Source organism: Pelodiscus sinensis, chromosome 27, assembly GCF_049634645.1.
Source record: "Pelodiscus sinensis isolate JC-2024 chromosome 27, ASM4963464v1, whole genome shotgun sequence".
NCBI lineage: Eukaryota > Metazoa > Chordata > Testudines > Trionychidae > Pelodiscus > Pelodiscus sinensis.
The window spans coordinates 12142464-12158754 of NC_134737.1; the positions used below are offsets into that span (position 1 = coordinate 12142464).

The 16291-nt window shown below is 52.5% G+C and overlaps 1 protein-coding gene across 6 annotated transcripts in view; it reads left to right on the top strand.

Annotated features, from left to right (window-relative positions):
• The window catches only part of SCUBE3 (signal peptide, CUB domain and EGF like domain containing 3), a 106691-nt gene that overhangs the window by 17684 nt on the left and 72716 nt on the right, over nt 1-16291 (top strand). For all 6 annotated transcript variants that reach the window (XM_025181014.2, XM_025181015.2, XM_025181018.2 and 3 more), the window contains exons 2-3: nt 64-186; nt 6205-6330. In XM_025181014.2, coding sequence (XP_025036799.2) covers nt 64-186; nt 6205-6330 — 249 coding nt within the window. The remainder of the gene's footprint in view (nt 1-63; nt 187-6204; nt 6331-16291) is intronic.

A 16291-nucleotide genomic window follows, 5' to 3' on the forward strand; every position in this document is an offset into this window, starting at 1 on the left:
ATCTCTCATCTCAGGGCAGTGCCGAGGTTCCTGACGTTGCTTTCTCTCTTCCTCCTCCCACAGATATTGACGAATGCGTCGAGGGGACCGACAACTGCCACATTGACGCCCTCTGCCAGAACACCCCCAAGTCCTACAAGTGCATCTGCAAGTCCGGCTACTCCGGGGACGGGAAGCATTGCAAAGGTAGGGAGCAATGGTCGGTCCAGGGCAGAACAGCTGTGGAAAAAATCAAACCCGATCCTGAGTGTGTTTTTAAAGAGTTAGCCATTGGAGGAGTAACGTGAGTGTTGTGCTGGCTGGAGTGAAGGTTAATTCGATACGTTCTTTACAGCCAGAGATCTTTCTGCTACAGCTGCCCACAGTTGTGCGCCTTTATGGCCTTTTCCTGCCCAAATTCAGAATTTGCTTTCTGTTTTGGTAACTCTGTGGCATATCGATGCCGTGGGAGAACCACAGTGGTTCTGTTGATACTACTGTGACCATCACTACTCTGACCAAAATTGAGAAGCTGCAGTTCCTTGCCAATGAAGTGCTACTTTGGATTGGATGACACAGTGCCAAAAACAGTCCTGGCCACACGACTGCAGCTGCCACTGTTGTTACCAGCTCTGCCGTTGGGGAATTATAGGTCTTGTTTTTGCCAGTACAGGGTCAGCAGCCTTAGAGCAGTCTGTACTATGACAGCATCTATGCCAGGAGAAGGTGGGGTCCTATTTTTAATCGAAGGGTGGAATTTGGTTCTGAATGTGGAATTTGTAACTGCAAAGCCATCACCCCATACTCTTAAGAAAAGACAGATTCCCACAATTGTATCTGTTTAAATTCCAGAAGGATCCATTGGATTTTGTTTTAACTCAATAAGCATTTTATTGCCGTGTTTACAACCTAAAAACTGCAGCCTTGTGCTAGGAAGGTGTGAGATCCTGAAACCATGAAAAGGACTAGAACACAGGAGCAAAACTGACTACCTGTCTAGCACTCTGCCATATCCATCTCAAATCCTGTACACTGTCTTCTGTGATCATAGATTCACAGAATCCCAGGGCTGGAAGAGACCTCGGGAGTCACTGAGTCCAGCTCCCTGCCCAAAGCAGGACCAACCCCAACTCAATCAGCCCAGCAAGGACTTTGTCAAGCTGGGACTTAAAAACTTCTAGAGATGGAGATTCCACCCCCTCCCTAGGGAACCCATCCCAGTGCTTCCCCACCTTCCTAGGGAAATAGTTTTTCCTAATATCCAACCTAGACCTCTCCCACTGTAACTTGAGACCATTGCTCCTTCTTCTGCCATCTGTCACTGCTGAAAACAGCCTCTCTCCCTTCAAGAAGTTGAAGGCTGCTATCAAATCCCCTGCACTTGTCCTTGTTGAACCTCATGAGATGGCCCAATTCTCCAATTTGTCTAGGTCACTCTGGACCCTATCCCTGCCCTCCAGCATATCTACCTCTCTGTGTAAGGTCCATTCCAAAATCATTACATGGAAATAAAGACCAACAATAAAATAGTAGGGCTGGAGATGTAGTAGTAGTCCCAACTTTTTGCATGATTTGAAAATACACCCTGGGTTCAGAATGGGCTGGACACAAATAGCTGATAGATTCATAGAATTATGGGACTGGCAGGGGCCTCGAGAGGTCATCTAGTCCAGTCCCCTGAACTTGTGGCAAGATTAAATATTATCTAGACCAGGGCTACTCAACACATGGCCCACGGTCCATATGCTGCCCACAGCCCCTTTACTTGCAGTCCACGGTGCAGTTTGGGTTTACACGGGGCTCAACACGTGGCCTGCAGGTGGGATCCTTTGAACGTGGCCTCCACTGGGAACATGCTCCACAACGGCGTGGCATCTCCCAGGCGGGGTGAGCACTGAAAGATGCAAGCGGACGGGCTGGCTGGAATAGACGGGTACAGGGTGTCACGTTTCTAGCTCCCAGGGAGGAGGTGCTGGGAGTGCCAGGGCATTGTGGGACGTGTTGGCTGCATAGCCTTGTGGGCAGAGCCTGAGAGATGCTGACTGGCTCATGCTGGCCACGTTTGGGTCCAGTGCCACAGTTTAAGACTTAATTTTTGCATTCATGCAGGTCAGTGTGAAAGAAGCTATTTGCATATATTTTGCATATACATGCGCATGTATATGCAACCACACTTAAGTTGCAGCCCTGGGCATGTGCTGTGAGTAACATTGTGGCTCCTGGGGCTTCCAAAGTTGAATAGCCCTGATCTAGACCCTCCCTGACAGGTGTTTGTCTACATACAGTTTGAGATCAGAGATGCCTCATTTTGAAAACAGAGTGTCTTAATAACCATCTTCAGCAATTTCAGGAGATCCACATGTGAGTTCATCTTGTGCCAGAGACTCCATGAAGTCCTGCTAGGGACTTCGCTGTTGCTATTGATGCTACATGACGTAGGTGCTCATATACTATGATGGGCAGTGAGGGAAAAGCTAGAGGTAGATATTCTCTGCTCTGAACAATTCTTGCCTTAGGACTCTAAAACGGATTACAGCATGGACAGGGCCGTCCTTACCCATACACAGAATACGCAGCAGCATAGGGCACCCGAAAATTTGGGGCACCACTGGGTCCTAGTGTCCACCCATCTGCCTCTTCCAACCCTTTTCTGTGGCTCTGCTTCCTCTGGAGAGAACCTACTTAACTTACAAGTGACAAAGCCTGCCAGGGCTATTGGAATCATAGAACACTAGGACTGGAAGGGACCTCGAGAGGTCATTGAGTGCAGTCCCCTGCCCTCATGGCAGGACCAAATACTGTCTAGACCAGTGGTTCCCAAACTTTTCAGCATCACGCCCCCTTTTTGATTTTTGAAAAACCCTCACTCCTCCCCCCTTCCTCCCCCCAACAGCAAAAGTTATTGAGGAAAGAGGGGGAGGAAAAAAAGGGAACTGACAGGGACAGCAAAACTTGATGGGGGAGGGAACTGGGTTGCCTTGCCACCTCCTGGAATTTCTTCATGCCCCCCAGTTTGGGAATCCATGATCTAGACTCTAGACCATCCCTGATAGATGTCTGTCTAATCTGCTCTTAAATATCTCCTGAGATGGAGATTCCACAACTTCCCTAGGCAACTTATTCCAGTGTTTAACAACCCTGACAGGAAGTTTTTGCTAATGTCCAACCTGAACCTCCCTTGCTGCAGTTTAAGTTCATTGCTTCTTGTCCTATTAACACAACATCAAACCTGTGAAAGAGCTAGTCAAGTGGTCATGAAGCCATTTAACAGGCATTTGTCAACCCCAGGTCTGTACTGTTAATTTCAGAATTTACTGTAAAACAATGAGTAGTCCTGTGGCACAGGACTACTCGTTGTTTTTAAAGTAACAGACTAATACGCTACCCTGCTGTGAACTTACTGTTAGTCTACAGGGCCTTAGTTGAAAATTTGCTTTAAAACTGTTTCATTTGTTTGTTGCCAAAGATCATGAAATCACATCTCTAAAAAGTCGTTGTCCCCACCCAAGCAAATGCACACCAGTGTAATAGCCTTGCATAGGGCCCCATCAATCCTGCGAGTGGCCCCAAGCATGGAAGAGATTCAAGTTTGAACTCTGCACCTTCCCCCTTTTCCATCTCACCGTGGTGTTAGCACCATCCATCTTCTGTGCCCCAAGCCAGGGGATGCTGGTGGAAAGTTTGTGTGAAGAGGGTGAGGAATGTTCTGCAGCCGTATTCCAAGCCTCGGTTCTGGGACCCTCGGGGGGTCTGTAAGGTAGATACATGGCCAAAAGCTAAAGAAAGCTTCATACAAGATCTCATGTTATGTCTGAGTATGACTGGGGCTCCTAAGTTCCCATTGTGCTAGAGGTTGTAGCTAACCACCACGGGTACTTCTATACAGCACCGTTATTTTGGAATAACTGACCTTATTTCAGAATAACAAAGTGCGCGTCTACACACAAGCCGTTATTTCGACATAATGTCAAAATCATGCCCAGCTGGAAGACTGCGTACTCCGATTCCTGTTACTCTCATTGTATGAGGTTTAAGGGAAGTTGGAGGAAGAGTGCTCTATTTCGAAATAAGTGCTATGTCGACGCACCCAAATTCGAAATAAGCTCTTTGACTTAATGCTGCGCAATTAGCGTAGTTGAAGTAGGGTAGCGTATTTCAAGTTTATCCCTACAGTGTAGACGTACCCCACCAGAGACCATCCTTGCCCCAAAAACGTACAATCTGAATGTAGAAAATTGGAAGAACTGTTATTCCCGTTTTATTTTCAGTTGAGCAACTGAGGAACCGAAAAATGATGCTGATTTGCTCAAGCTCTCACAGCAGGCATCTCTGGAATCTGAGTCTCCAAACCACAAACCATCCCTCCTCCAAAGAGGAGCGTTCCCACCAAATCCCATCTTGCTTTTAGCTGTTGTAATGGCATTGGTGGTGCAAAGCAGCTATCATCAGCAGAGGTATTAGTCCCAGCGCAGTACAGACGAGCAGTGGGGAACCATTGTACAAAGCTGAGTTCCTGCACTCTGACTGCATTGCCTTCCATATCACCTTCCTGTTGAGCACAATACCCATTCCGTGAAGCACCAGAACCAGCTCTGCAGAGCTTTCGTCTGGAGCAATGAGAAAACAGGGTGGAGAGGAGGCTTCAGTTCTCCAAATCAGCCATGTCTGGAGTCTCTCAGCTTCCACTGACATGGGGAATGGTGGAGAAACAAAGAGACTGAAGAGATGACAACTAGGCAGTTGAGGTCCAAAGTCTCAGTTTTAGTGTAAGGACGAAGGAGTTTCCATACAGCTTGCTAGAAACCGAATCGTTGTTGTGAAGTTCAACAAAACGGAAGAAAGAAAAAGAACCAATTTTTCAAAATGCAAATGACCCCTGGCATTTCTGCCTCCCTGTGCACAGCAATCTCAGCCTGAGGCCAAGTATTTAACAAGAGCCAGGAAGGGATTAGATATTTACACAGATACCAAGCATATCCAGAGTCGTGATAATTAATGACAACAAAATTTGGAAGGAATACTAAGACTCAGGCTTAAGCTGGCGTCTAACTGTTAGAGTCCAGGATAAGAACTGTGGGTTTCTCACAACTTTCTTTGAAGTGGTTGGTTCTGGCCCAGATGGGGTACTGGGCTGAATGGGTCTTGGGTCTGATCCAGTTTGGCAGTTCGTGGTGTTCCAGCTTTTGTACAGAGGCACAAACCAAGAGAGTGAAAAATGGGCTGTAAACAGGAAGCAGAACTGGCAGGCTGGCCTTGTTGTGGCAGTTGAGAAAGATGCAGAGAACACAAACTGTACCAGCAGTGGAAGGTTAAACTGGATTTAATAAACCAAGGTGATTTCAGTGACCCAAGTAACGACTGTGTTTTTCTTAATTATATGTGGATGTTCCGGCGCTGCTTTATTTACTGTGCAACCCGTGGAAGTCACATCTGTAAATCTGCAAAGAAGTCAGCCCTGCAGTTTTATCTGCACATGTTATTTTAAACCTATCCAGTTCCTTACTAGGCTAGCTCACTCAGTGACCCATCCTGCCCTCTGCCCCACAGCGAGAGTCCTGCTAAGGAGCATCCTCTTTCCCCAGCCGTGTGAGTCACTTGGACAGGCCAGGACTACAGTCACCAGCTGGTCCTCACTGCAGTGCAATGGTGCCTCAGCATCAGGGGCTGCTGTAGGATTGGCTACTCTTCTATGGATGCTCCCTGTACCCAGCCCAGCTATCCTGACTTGGTGCAGAATGGGGTTGGAGTTTGCTCGTGGGGTTCACAGCAAAAGTCACGGCACCCTTGCATGGCTTGTTCTGTTGGTCACGAGCCGATGGCTTCCTGAGGTTTGAATACACGATCTCTTTTGGCAGAGGCTGATAATAGGCCTGTGGCTATGGTGCTTTGCTCCTGTAGTCTCAGCAGAGATGGTAGACCCATCCTTCCCACCATAGTGTTGCCATGGCGATGTGATAGGGAAGGCCGTGAGTAACTGGAGCAAGCAATACCAAAATGCAAGTGGGTGGCGCTATCCCACCCTGGATGTGAGATGCTAGGGGTGTGCATGTTGCATGGCCCATAGGCACCGTGGTGATCAAGAGCATCACGTGTGTAACGAGTCACAAGACTTGGTGAACCTTCTCCTGTTCAGGAAGCATGTGGCTGATCTGAGCTACAGTGATGAGCCTGGAGAAGGGACTCGGGTTTCTAACAGCTCTCTGGTCTTCTCTCCCCTCTGTGCAGACGTTGATGAGTGTGAGCGGGACGATAACGCTGGCTGCGTCCACGAATGTGTCAATATCCCCGGGAATTACCGCTGCACCTGCTACGATGGTTTCCGCCTGGCGCACGATGGACACAACTGCCTGGGTAAGGGTTTGGCCAGCTGCTCGGTGGGGGCGGATGGGGCCCGGTGTCCAGGGTGATTCTGAAGCCATGGCATCTATCCCTCGCTCTGGCATCTCAGGGTGCATGTTAATTGTAGGATCATAGAGATGCAGGGCTGGAAGGACCCTTGAGAATTAGTCTAGTCCATCCCCCATGCTGAGGCTGGACCAAATACTCCTAGCACACCCCTGGCTGAGTTGGGATTAACCCCACAGCATCTGGATTTAAAACTATGAGTCTCTGCTGCCAGAGTGAAAGCACCAGGTCTGACTTGAAGGCAGTAGCAGCCTCGTCCATGGTGTAACCACTGTGGGGTGCACACCAAGCTGGGGCTATGGTAGGAGGCATTGCATTTCAAAAGAGCATGTTTCTAGTTTTTTCATGCTTGCAGAGAAAACGTGACCCCGTTGTGGTTGGTCGCTGGGTGTTTTCCTGAGTCTGCAGGCAGCCTGAAAAACAAGTTCCATTCATTTCATTGGGGTGTTGACCCTTAATCCTGCTCCTGGGCCTGAACTTGGGAGGTGCTGAGTGCTCCGTATGAGTTGCTGAGAACCTTCTACTCCCTTTGACATCAGTGAGGTAGAAGGGTCCATACGCAGCAGGCCCACAGTTCTCCGACCTTGCATTGTGGGGCTGGGCCCAGCAGATTGGCTCTTGTGGCTGAGAAGTCTCCAGTGGAGCAGCCAGTCTCCAAACCTTTGCGATGGAACATCTTCCCCATTGGGTCTGAGGAGAATGGCTCGGAGATGCAGGGCGACCCATATTCCCTCTTATGCCTCCAGACACTCAGTACAGCATTGCACAAATCCTCCAGCTGTGAGATTTTACTGCAGTGTTTATTGCTGCAGTGTCCCAGAGAGGAATGCAAGCTGCTGTAAGTGGCCAGTCCAGCTATCAAAGTTAAAGGGCCCCCCACCCTTTCTCTAGGGTCAGGCAGACACTGCTGGGTTTCTTCACTGGAGGATTTATCATGGGAAGGATTTGTTGTGGTCCTCCGTCTGTTTTTAAACAGACCCATGCAGATCTCCATGCCCTGTCCCCTTTTTCCTGGATGGAAACAAGCTTCGCCTCTGGGGAAGGATGAAGCAAGAGCTGCATGTCTTACCGACGAGCCGGCTGCAGCTATTTTGTGCATGGACCTGCCATTGATCGTATATCTGTACAGCGCCTAGCACCAGGGGCCCAGCCTGGAAAGAAGAGACTGCGATATTCATGCAGAAATAGTTATTCATGATTCTTCTTCTCCTCGGATTAAGGACGGGTGATGTGCCTTCAAGGAGACCAAGGCCTGCTAGTGGGGCAGGAGCTGGTTGCACTGAGAGAAGGCGAGTTTCCTTCCTACGATCGTACCATCCTCCTGTGATTGTCAGGGGGGGAGTAGAACCCATCAACCTCTTAAATGGGGAAGTTGAACAGAATACGACAGTCCCCCCAACATCCTAGTCTAACAGGATGGGCGTGAATCCCAAGAAATGCCCCTGTACATCTCCTGCCCCTCTTGAGTCTCTAATTCGTATTGAAGCCATGTGAGCTACCTTCCCACTGGGGTCAGTGGAACAACTCAGTGCAAACCCAGGCTGGCAGAGAACCTGCTGCATGTCTGAGTCCCTGCTGTAGCTCCTAAGAATCCTAACTGGGATGGTGCCAAGCTGAGTAAGGACCGTCTGAGACCTTCCCACCCCTGCTGCTTCCACCAGGAGCTCCCGCAACGATCAGGACACGGGGCTCACATGGGGGAGAAGGCAGCCTGGTGTCCTCCAGTCAGTTTTGAGTTTGGAGGAAATCTATGTCTGAGCTTCCCATAGCCAAGCCACGTTTCCTTCCTTCTGCAGAGCTGGGATCTCCGGGGGGCCCTTGTGCGCCAGCAGGGGAGATGGTTCTGGCCCAAGAGCTTTGCGCGAGCGCGAAATCTTGTCTCCGTCACCAACAGAGGTTGGTCCAGCACAAGATATCATCTCACCCAGCTTGTTTCGCCGATATTCTGGGGCCACCCCGGCCACAACACTGCACACAAAAATAGAGGCAGTATGTCACTTTGCTGCTGTGGGGCCGGAATCCAGCTGCCACGACACAGATCCGGGGCTGGGCAATCCCTCTGTCTCTCATCTTGTGCCTCCTGAAGAATCTTTGGAGCCCAGGAAACTGGCTTTGGAAACGCCCAGAGCCCCGTTCCACTGGACGAGCTTACGAGGCCATGCGCAAGGTCCCCCGAATGAAACGGGAGGAGATCCGTTCTGTGCAACGGCCACTGCCTGTCCTGTCCCCAACCCTTGGCGAACTCAGAACCAAAATACTGGGTTGCTTTTCCCATGCAGCCCATCCTAAGATTCCCCTTCCAAGGTTCGTGTGCCATGTGGTATCTGCCCTGAGATGTGCCAGGGGTCCATGCAGACAGTCCTCCTGACCAGCTCCAATTGCACTGGTTTTTCTCACTGAATTGGGAGACAGCATTCCTAGAAATGTTGCTTGTCGTCAGCAAGTCCTGGCAAGTCCACGGAAGCCGCCAGCCAAGAACAGGAGCTCCCAGCTGACTGGGCACCTTGCTGAGCGACTCATGCAGGGAATCAGTCCCGTGGTGAGAGAAGGTTTAAGCGACATCAAAATGTTGGAAGACATAGGAAATGGAGAAGCAGGAACCAGCAGAGGTTCCTGTGGCCGGTGCAATGAGCTGTGGTCCCTACTCTCCATCGCCACCTTCCCATCTCCCTTTCCCTCCCCAGCCTCGCACCTCCTTTGCCCACCCACTCTGCATTTCCATGAAGCATTACTAGAGCTTCTCGCAGCTTCTGTGATCTGCTGCCTGGTGTCCCCATCTCTGCTCAGCTCTGTGCTGGAGCGTTGCAAAAGCTTCTTTTGCTTTCCCATTTCCCCGCTGTGCCCTCAGCCTGGCCTTGCAGGGTTGCACGCAGTTACCCGGCTTAGTCACGCCCTCCCATCTTCCCCCACCGCCATGCCCTGATCCCTAGCTCAGCTGTGGTCTGCAGCCTTCTAGCCGCACCCTGATTTCCCAACTCCTGCCTATCCTCAGCTTCATGCTGCAGAACGTTATAAACTGACCCAAAAATGTATGGTGGGGACAGATTCTTTTTTAAGCCAGTTTTTGTTGTGTCTGGGCGTAACAGTAAGAATGGCAGCGACAGCTGGGAATCCTCAGAATTCTTTAAACACTGACATATCCTCAGGGAAAGGCTGATTCCCGCCCACCGCCGCTGCCCCGGGACGTCATGCCGAATGAGCATCATCCCCCAGTTATGTATTTCAGACGTGATTGGGGAAAGCGGCTGCCAGCCCCGGATCTCATCCCCGAGGTGGGATCTGCGAGCGCCGAGCTCCTCCAGGGCTCAGCATTGGCAGCACTTCACGATCAGTCTCCGCTTGGGTGGGGGTTTTTCTTCCTGCGTAGGAGGAAGTGGAGCCCGAAGGCTGCTCCTCATTCCATGGCTGGCCCCCAGGAGTGCTGGGAAGTCAGCAGATCTCCTCGGGCCAGGAGAGAAGCTCTTTGCTTCCCAGCAGCCCTGCCCCAACCTGGAAGGCCCCCAGGTACCAGCACAGAAGGTTCTGAGATGCCAGGACAGAGAGCGAGCTGCCTGCTTCATGCAAAGTGAAAGCTGGGTGGAGAGCAGGGCAGGTGTTGCCCTGCACCAGGCTCTGCAGCTAAAAATAACACTTGCAGCCTCCTCCTGCCTCGTGCAGCTGAATGCCATGTGAGTGCTGGCCAAGTTTGTCCTCGGCCGCCCTGTCCGAAAGGCTTGCCCGGGTGGCGACACCGAGGCAGGGGGAGGTACAGTGATGTGCACGACCACACAGGCAATCAGTGGCAGAACTGGGGACAGAATCCAGGAGATCAGCCTCAGGGAGGAGGGAGCCGATCGCACTGGTCACCACACGAGGCGCTCTCTGTCCGGGACTAGCCCCCTGAATCCTGCTGTGGAGGCCGAGGGAGCACTCAGTTCAAGGCGAGAAGTCAGGATGGGGCTAGAGCGAAGGGGCAGGTGCTCCCCATGTCTGTACACTCACCCCCCTGCACTGCCCCGGGTGTGGGAGCTGCCAGGAGCATATCTGGGTTTGAGGGGCACACCAGCATGAGCTGCCTCCCCCAGTGGCCGTGCTGGCATGCGGGTGTGCTTCTGACAGGGACACTCTGCTCTTCCCTTACTACCTGAGAAGGGACCGGATTCACTGCCCGTTCCCACTTGAGGATCCACCCTGCACCTGCCAAAATAGATGAGTCAATAGCAAGTACGGGATGCAGGGAAGTTAACCAGCATCCAGGGTGGGTAAATAATCCCCAGGCCAAAACAAACCGCGCATCTGCCCACGAGGGGCTTGCACTTCCTGTCTCGCATTGTCACGGCCCGGCCAACGGAACTAGGCCACCTGCTCTCCCACAGCATCACCCCCCTTTCTCCAGCAGCAGGCTGTGTGCGCGGTGGGCGGCGGGTCGCACGCTGGGGTAGAGCAGCCACGGGGATGGAGCCGTTCACAGTCCTGCTCACATCACATCTCTGGAGAAGAGGCGGAAGCGCCCCATGTCGATTTCACTCTCATTAGCGCCTGCAGAGGGGTCGTTAGTGAGCTCATCGCCGGGGGGGTTACGCACACATGTTTTGCATTAGGCATAATCACCGGGATCTTGCCGTCTTCCCCATTAATAGCGAGCCTGAGATTTACACAGCTGAGGTGGGAGGGGCGGCCCTGCCTTCCTTTCCCGGGATATAGAGAGCCCCAGGAAAGGAAGCAAAGCCGGGATGAGGAGTGGCGGACGTCATGTATTTACAGAGATCCTGGCTCCAGCGGGAGGGCCAGAATTCCACAGGCCTTGCAATAGATGGGCAAGAAGAGGCTGCCAGAGGGAACGGGAGCGACCGGTGGTGGAGAATAGCTGGCTTTAGATGTCCTGGGCCAACAATACTTGACTGTCAAAGCACGGGGAAGGGGGTGGTTTCATTGTTTCTTTCCCTCGTGATTAACCTCCGGCTTCGTCTTCGTTCCTTCCTGAGCTGAGGCACCTGACTGGAGCTGGGTGATGAGGACAGGATGAGCTGGGAAGCTGAGATCCTGCCTTCTCGTGCTGCGTGGGGCCTACAAGGCGATCACCAGCGTGCCCCTTCTGCAAATCTCCCTCACCCCCTCCCCCAGGCGCTTGGGTGGTTGGTTTTTCAGGAGCGGGGGAAGCAGAGTAGCCCTTGGGCCGGCGAGGAGCGTATCAGGCAGGAAAAGTGCACTTCCTCTGCGCACAGATCTCTCTGCTGTGCACGCAGGATCCAGTGCTCTTGGCTTGCCCATTGACGTTCCCTTCCCATTCCCTGGGTCTGTCGCTGCGATTGGCTTCTCCGCTCCTTACATTTCAGGCCGTGTCTCCTAGGTTGGGAGGTCCCCACCAGTGCAGACAGCTTCTCAGTCCCCTTGTCTCAAACATCCCACAGCTGGTTTTCTTGGGCACCGTCTCTGGTGGCTCTTAGAGCAGCAGCAGCTGTGGCAGCCTGGAGAACCTGTTTCCAACCAGTCTGCCCCTCCTGGATAATTGGCCAAGAGCAGGGTTAGACAATTGACAGGCCGTGCTCTCGCTTTCCTCGTCTCCCGGGAGGAAAGGTTTCACAGCGAGCCACGTGTCTATGCTGGGCTTCCTGGCCTGAGACCGCGGCCCAGGCAGCCAGCTCTCAGTGGCGTTAGGAACCGAATGGTGGGAACACAATCCTGTGTTGCGTGTATAAGGGCGCCTTTCAGGCCAGGTCATCAGTGGGTGCAAGCACTGTAGCTATGCCAGTTTATACCAGGGGCTGGCCCTTTGCCTGTAGCTCCCAAGGGAGGGTACATCTCCATTATCCCCATTTCACAGGCAAGGAAACTGAGGCTGAGTGTTGCATTGATCAGAATGGGATTTACCCGGGAAGGCTGATGCTCAAATGCATCTGTTAGCGTTTAAGGGGCCACTGGACTCCTCTTTGGTTTTGCAGATACAGACGGACACGGTTACTCCTCTGCCACTGAGGCTGTCTTCACTGCCAAAAGTGGAGTTCTGTCCATCTTTCTAGAGAATTACCTTGATGTAAAATTCTGGTGGAGACAATGCACAGATAGTTATTACCTAGAGCTGGCTAGTTAGGGTCAAACCTGCACCCTGCACTAAGGGTTTATCTTGCCTGGCTGCATCCCAAAAAAAACTCCAGTGCCTTTTTCTGCAGCAAGGCCTGGCCTAAGGCCCAGCGAGATCCCATGACTTGCTTAGGGCATTGCAGTGAGTCAGCGACAGACCTGGAAGTAGATCCTAGGCGACCCGATTCCCAGCCCTGTATGCTGACAATGCTATCTCTGCCAGCTCACACCCGCAGCATGGGGCCCAAGCCTCCATGCCAGAGCCTCCTGCAACAAGCCACTGGCTTCAGGCTTTGGGGAAGTGTGTGGTGAGGGCTGAGTAGCGGGCTGAGCCCTGGGTTGCCCCTTCTGGACTTTTAGAGGGTTGTGTGCAATGTAGACATTATTAAAGGAAATTCTGCCAGTCAGCCCCTACACCCTCCCTCTCCCCCGGTACGATCTTGAGTAACCTTTTGAACCAGGACAGGAATTCCAGCCCTGTCCCCAGCAGTGGCCTTTCGGCTTCTGGCTTTGTTACGTTTAATAAAACAGGCATTAGGGGCTGTGGAGCTGCGTTTCAACCCTTGGTTTTGAGCCGGTGCCTTGTTGTTCTTGTGCCGAGCTTGACGGAGAAGTGGCAGGACATTGAGCTCTTGTTATAAATAAGGGATTTGAAGGGAGTTATTGGCATGAACCGAACACAGCTCAGCTAGGACAAAACTCAAGCTGAGGAAACAAACCTCCTGCCACTAAATGGGACACCCTTTCTGTCTAGCTGCTGGCTTTCCAAGCTGGCTGCTGGAGAGAAACTGGCTGGCGTGAGCTTAGTCCACAGGACAGCAAGAGCAAAGAAAATTTCCAGGAGCAAAATGCTGCGGTAGGAGGACAAATTCAAATGCCTCTTTTGAGGTGATCTGGTTGATTATTTTTTAATCCTCGCTCAGTCCCTAGGTCAAGCTACCTGGGGCTGTTGTCTAGGTTATGTTTCCTAAGCTAAACAAGTATAAGCTGGGGTCAGGACTGTCCTGATCCATACACAGAATATGCAGCCATGTAGGGCACCCAAAAATTTGGGGCACCGCTGGGTCTTAAAGTCCACCCTTTGCCTCCTCCTGCCCCTGTTCTGTAGCTCTGCTACCTTTGGAGAGGATCTAGTTAACTTCCAAGTGACAACCCCGGCCGGCGTGATTAGCAGGACACTGAACCTGAGAGAGAGCCAGTCAAGTGGTCATGAAGCCATATGCCAACCCCAGGGCTGCACTGTCGCGTTCTGAATTCACTGTGCTAGTCGACAGGACCTTGGTTTAAAATGTGCTTTAAAACGATTTCATTCGTGTGCGGCTGAAGGTTTTAAAATCCTATCGCTAAAAACATGTCACTCCCCCCTCTCCCTCCGGGGCTGCCATCGGGCACGGGGCACCAGTTCATTAGTACTGCCTAGTAGTACTGCCTAAATCCTAAGGACGGCCCTAGCTGGGGAAGTGTGTGGCTGGGGGCATGTCCCTGGGGCACCGGGGTGGGAGCAGTGCTCCAGTCCGTGGCGTTCCTTTTGGGTGTCAGAGCTGAGCCATCGCCAGAATTCCCTGGTGGAAGGGAAGCTCCCAGCTGGCCCTTGCCTGTGCCACTCCATCCCCAGGCTTGAGGAGGGGCGTTGGTGGGAGCATGCCAAGGTGGGTGGTGCTCAGCTGGCTTACAGTCCCTGAGAGCCATCTGGCCTAGGTGGGAATAGGCATTCAGGAGAGTGCAGGTGTGCCCGAGACCTGGAACTGGTTCTCCTTGCTCAGCAAAGAAACGGGGCTGCTGCCTTTTTGTGGGGTGCAGGTCCCTTGTGCTCAGGGCAGACCCCGCAGGGATTCTAGCCAGTTCCTAGCTCGGGGAGCCATGATCTGCTGAGTTGTATTCCCCCTGTAGTTGCAATTGGCTCTGACTCAACTGTTGTCTGGCCTCACCACGCTGTTCAGAAGCTGTTGATTCAGTGGCTGCGTTGTAGTGGTGGGTGAAGTGCCTCTTCATCGGGGCACTGGAAGGATGAGCAGAGAGGTGCTATGCCAGTGAAGTAGCAGAGGAAAACGGGGCGTGGGGGAAAGGCTGGGATACTGTGACATGCCCCCTGGAAGTTGTTAGGCTGGCCGGTCGCCCTGCTCGCCTGCCCTGCATCTCAGCCTGAGTGTCTGCCTAAGTGTAACGAGAAGTCCTGTGGCATTTTATAGACTAACCGATTTATTGGACCGTAACCTTCGTGGGCAAAGACCCACTTCGCTCCAGTAAATCTGGTAGCCTGTAATGTGCCACAGGACTTCTCGTTGTTCTTGCAGATTCAGACTAACACAGCTACCCCTCTGATACTTGCCCAAGTGTGTGTCTGTGTAAGTGTGTGTCCACAGATGTGTGTGTGTGTGTGTGTGCAGCTGTCTCTGTGGGAGTGCACATGTGTGTCTGTAAGGAGGAGCCTGCGGACTGTGTGCATCCTTGTGCCTGTGTATGGGGGAGCGTGTGTGTATTTTAATTAGCTGCTCAGACATTTCCTCGGGTTTTCGGGCCTGATGTGGAATTCTTTCACTCTGCACTCTGTCATCAACCTGCTAGTCCAGCTTTTCCGGAGTCCGCTCCGCAGCCCCACTGCTGATGTCCAAGGAGCTCAGCTTTCCTCTTAACTGCTGGGCTTGAAACGCTCGAGTTCACAGGAGGTTTTCTTTGGCACTGGGCCTCTCGCCTCTCATCCTGATGCTTTCCCTGCATGGCTGTGGGGGAGAGCTCTGGTCCATTTCTCTGCAGCTCTTCATGGCTCTCTACAAGAAGGTCCAGGCAGGAAAGATCTCAAGATTTGTCCGCAGATCTAAGCATTTCAGGCCACGGTGATAAGCTTCAACTGTGTAGCCTAACTGCAGCCCGGGGGCTTGCATGAGCCTTTGCTGTAAGCTGACCTGGTGTCTCCGAAGAGAAGAGAGGCTGAGAATTCTGTCCCCAGATATACTGGAATAATCCCTCCATAGGCAGAGTTACTGCTCGGGGAGGTGCGGAATGACCCGGCGAGTGCTCAGACATCCCTGGATTCCCCTCTGACAGAACAGCAGCATGTTCATTTTGGGCAGGAAAGGGGCCAGCTGAGCCCTCTCGCTTTCTGCTGAGCTTGGTCCATTTTGCTGCCTTCTCTTCCCCATCCCACTTCCTCAGACCTCTTGCATCCTGTCTGACGCCTGGATGGGGTGACAAGTCCCCGTGTCTTTCTATGCCCGGATTCCCGTTCAGTGCAATGAGCACAGGGCACGGGAGGAGAAATACAGCCACGAGGCGGTGAGGTTCTGGGACAGAGACTTGCCTTTGTGTGACTCTTCTGTACAGCACCCGACACAGTGGGGCCCGCATCCCTTGCTGCAGTTCCTGGGTATCACTGCAGTAATGGGAAGCCAGTCCAGCTGCAGCGGGTCCTACTGTCACCCGTCCCCTACAGGGCGGTGTTTCTTGCAGCTAATAAGTGAGTGCAGCTCCAAGGCAAGGAGGGTGCTCTTCTGTCTGTTGAGCCAGCCTTCGTGTCTGACACTGCCCTAGCTCCGAGGTCCTTGCTCTCGGGCCATGTGAAGAATGTCTCTGTGGCTCATTCAGAAGTGCAGCTCTTCACATGCCCATTGGGTTTGCATGCTTGTGCCCCTAGGAGAGGTTCATGCCCCGCCCCCCGTAGCTGCCGTTCAGGGCGGGGTAGCAATTTTCTGGGACCGTGGCAGTCTGACAAACCTGTGGGCTGTAGCGCGGACGGGCTGAGATGCTGAATGCTGACAGGGGATGTCAGGGGACCCGTGGGGCTGACAGCTCTGGGTTGGCTTGCACAGCCTCACCCGTGGCTGGCAGAGAGATGAGGTGGGAGAGATCT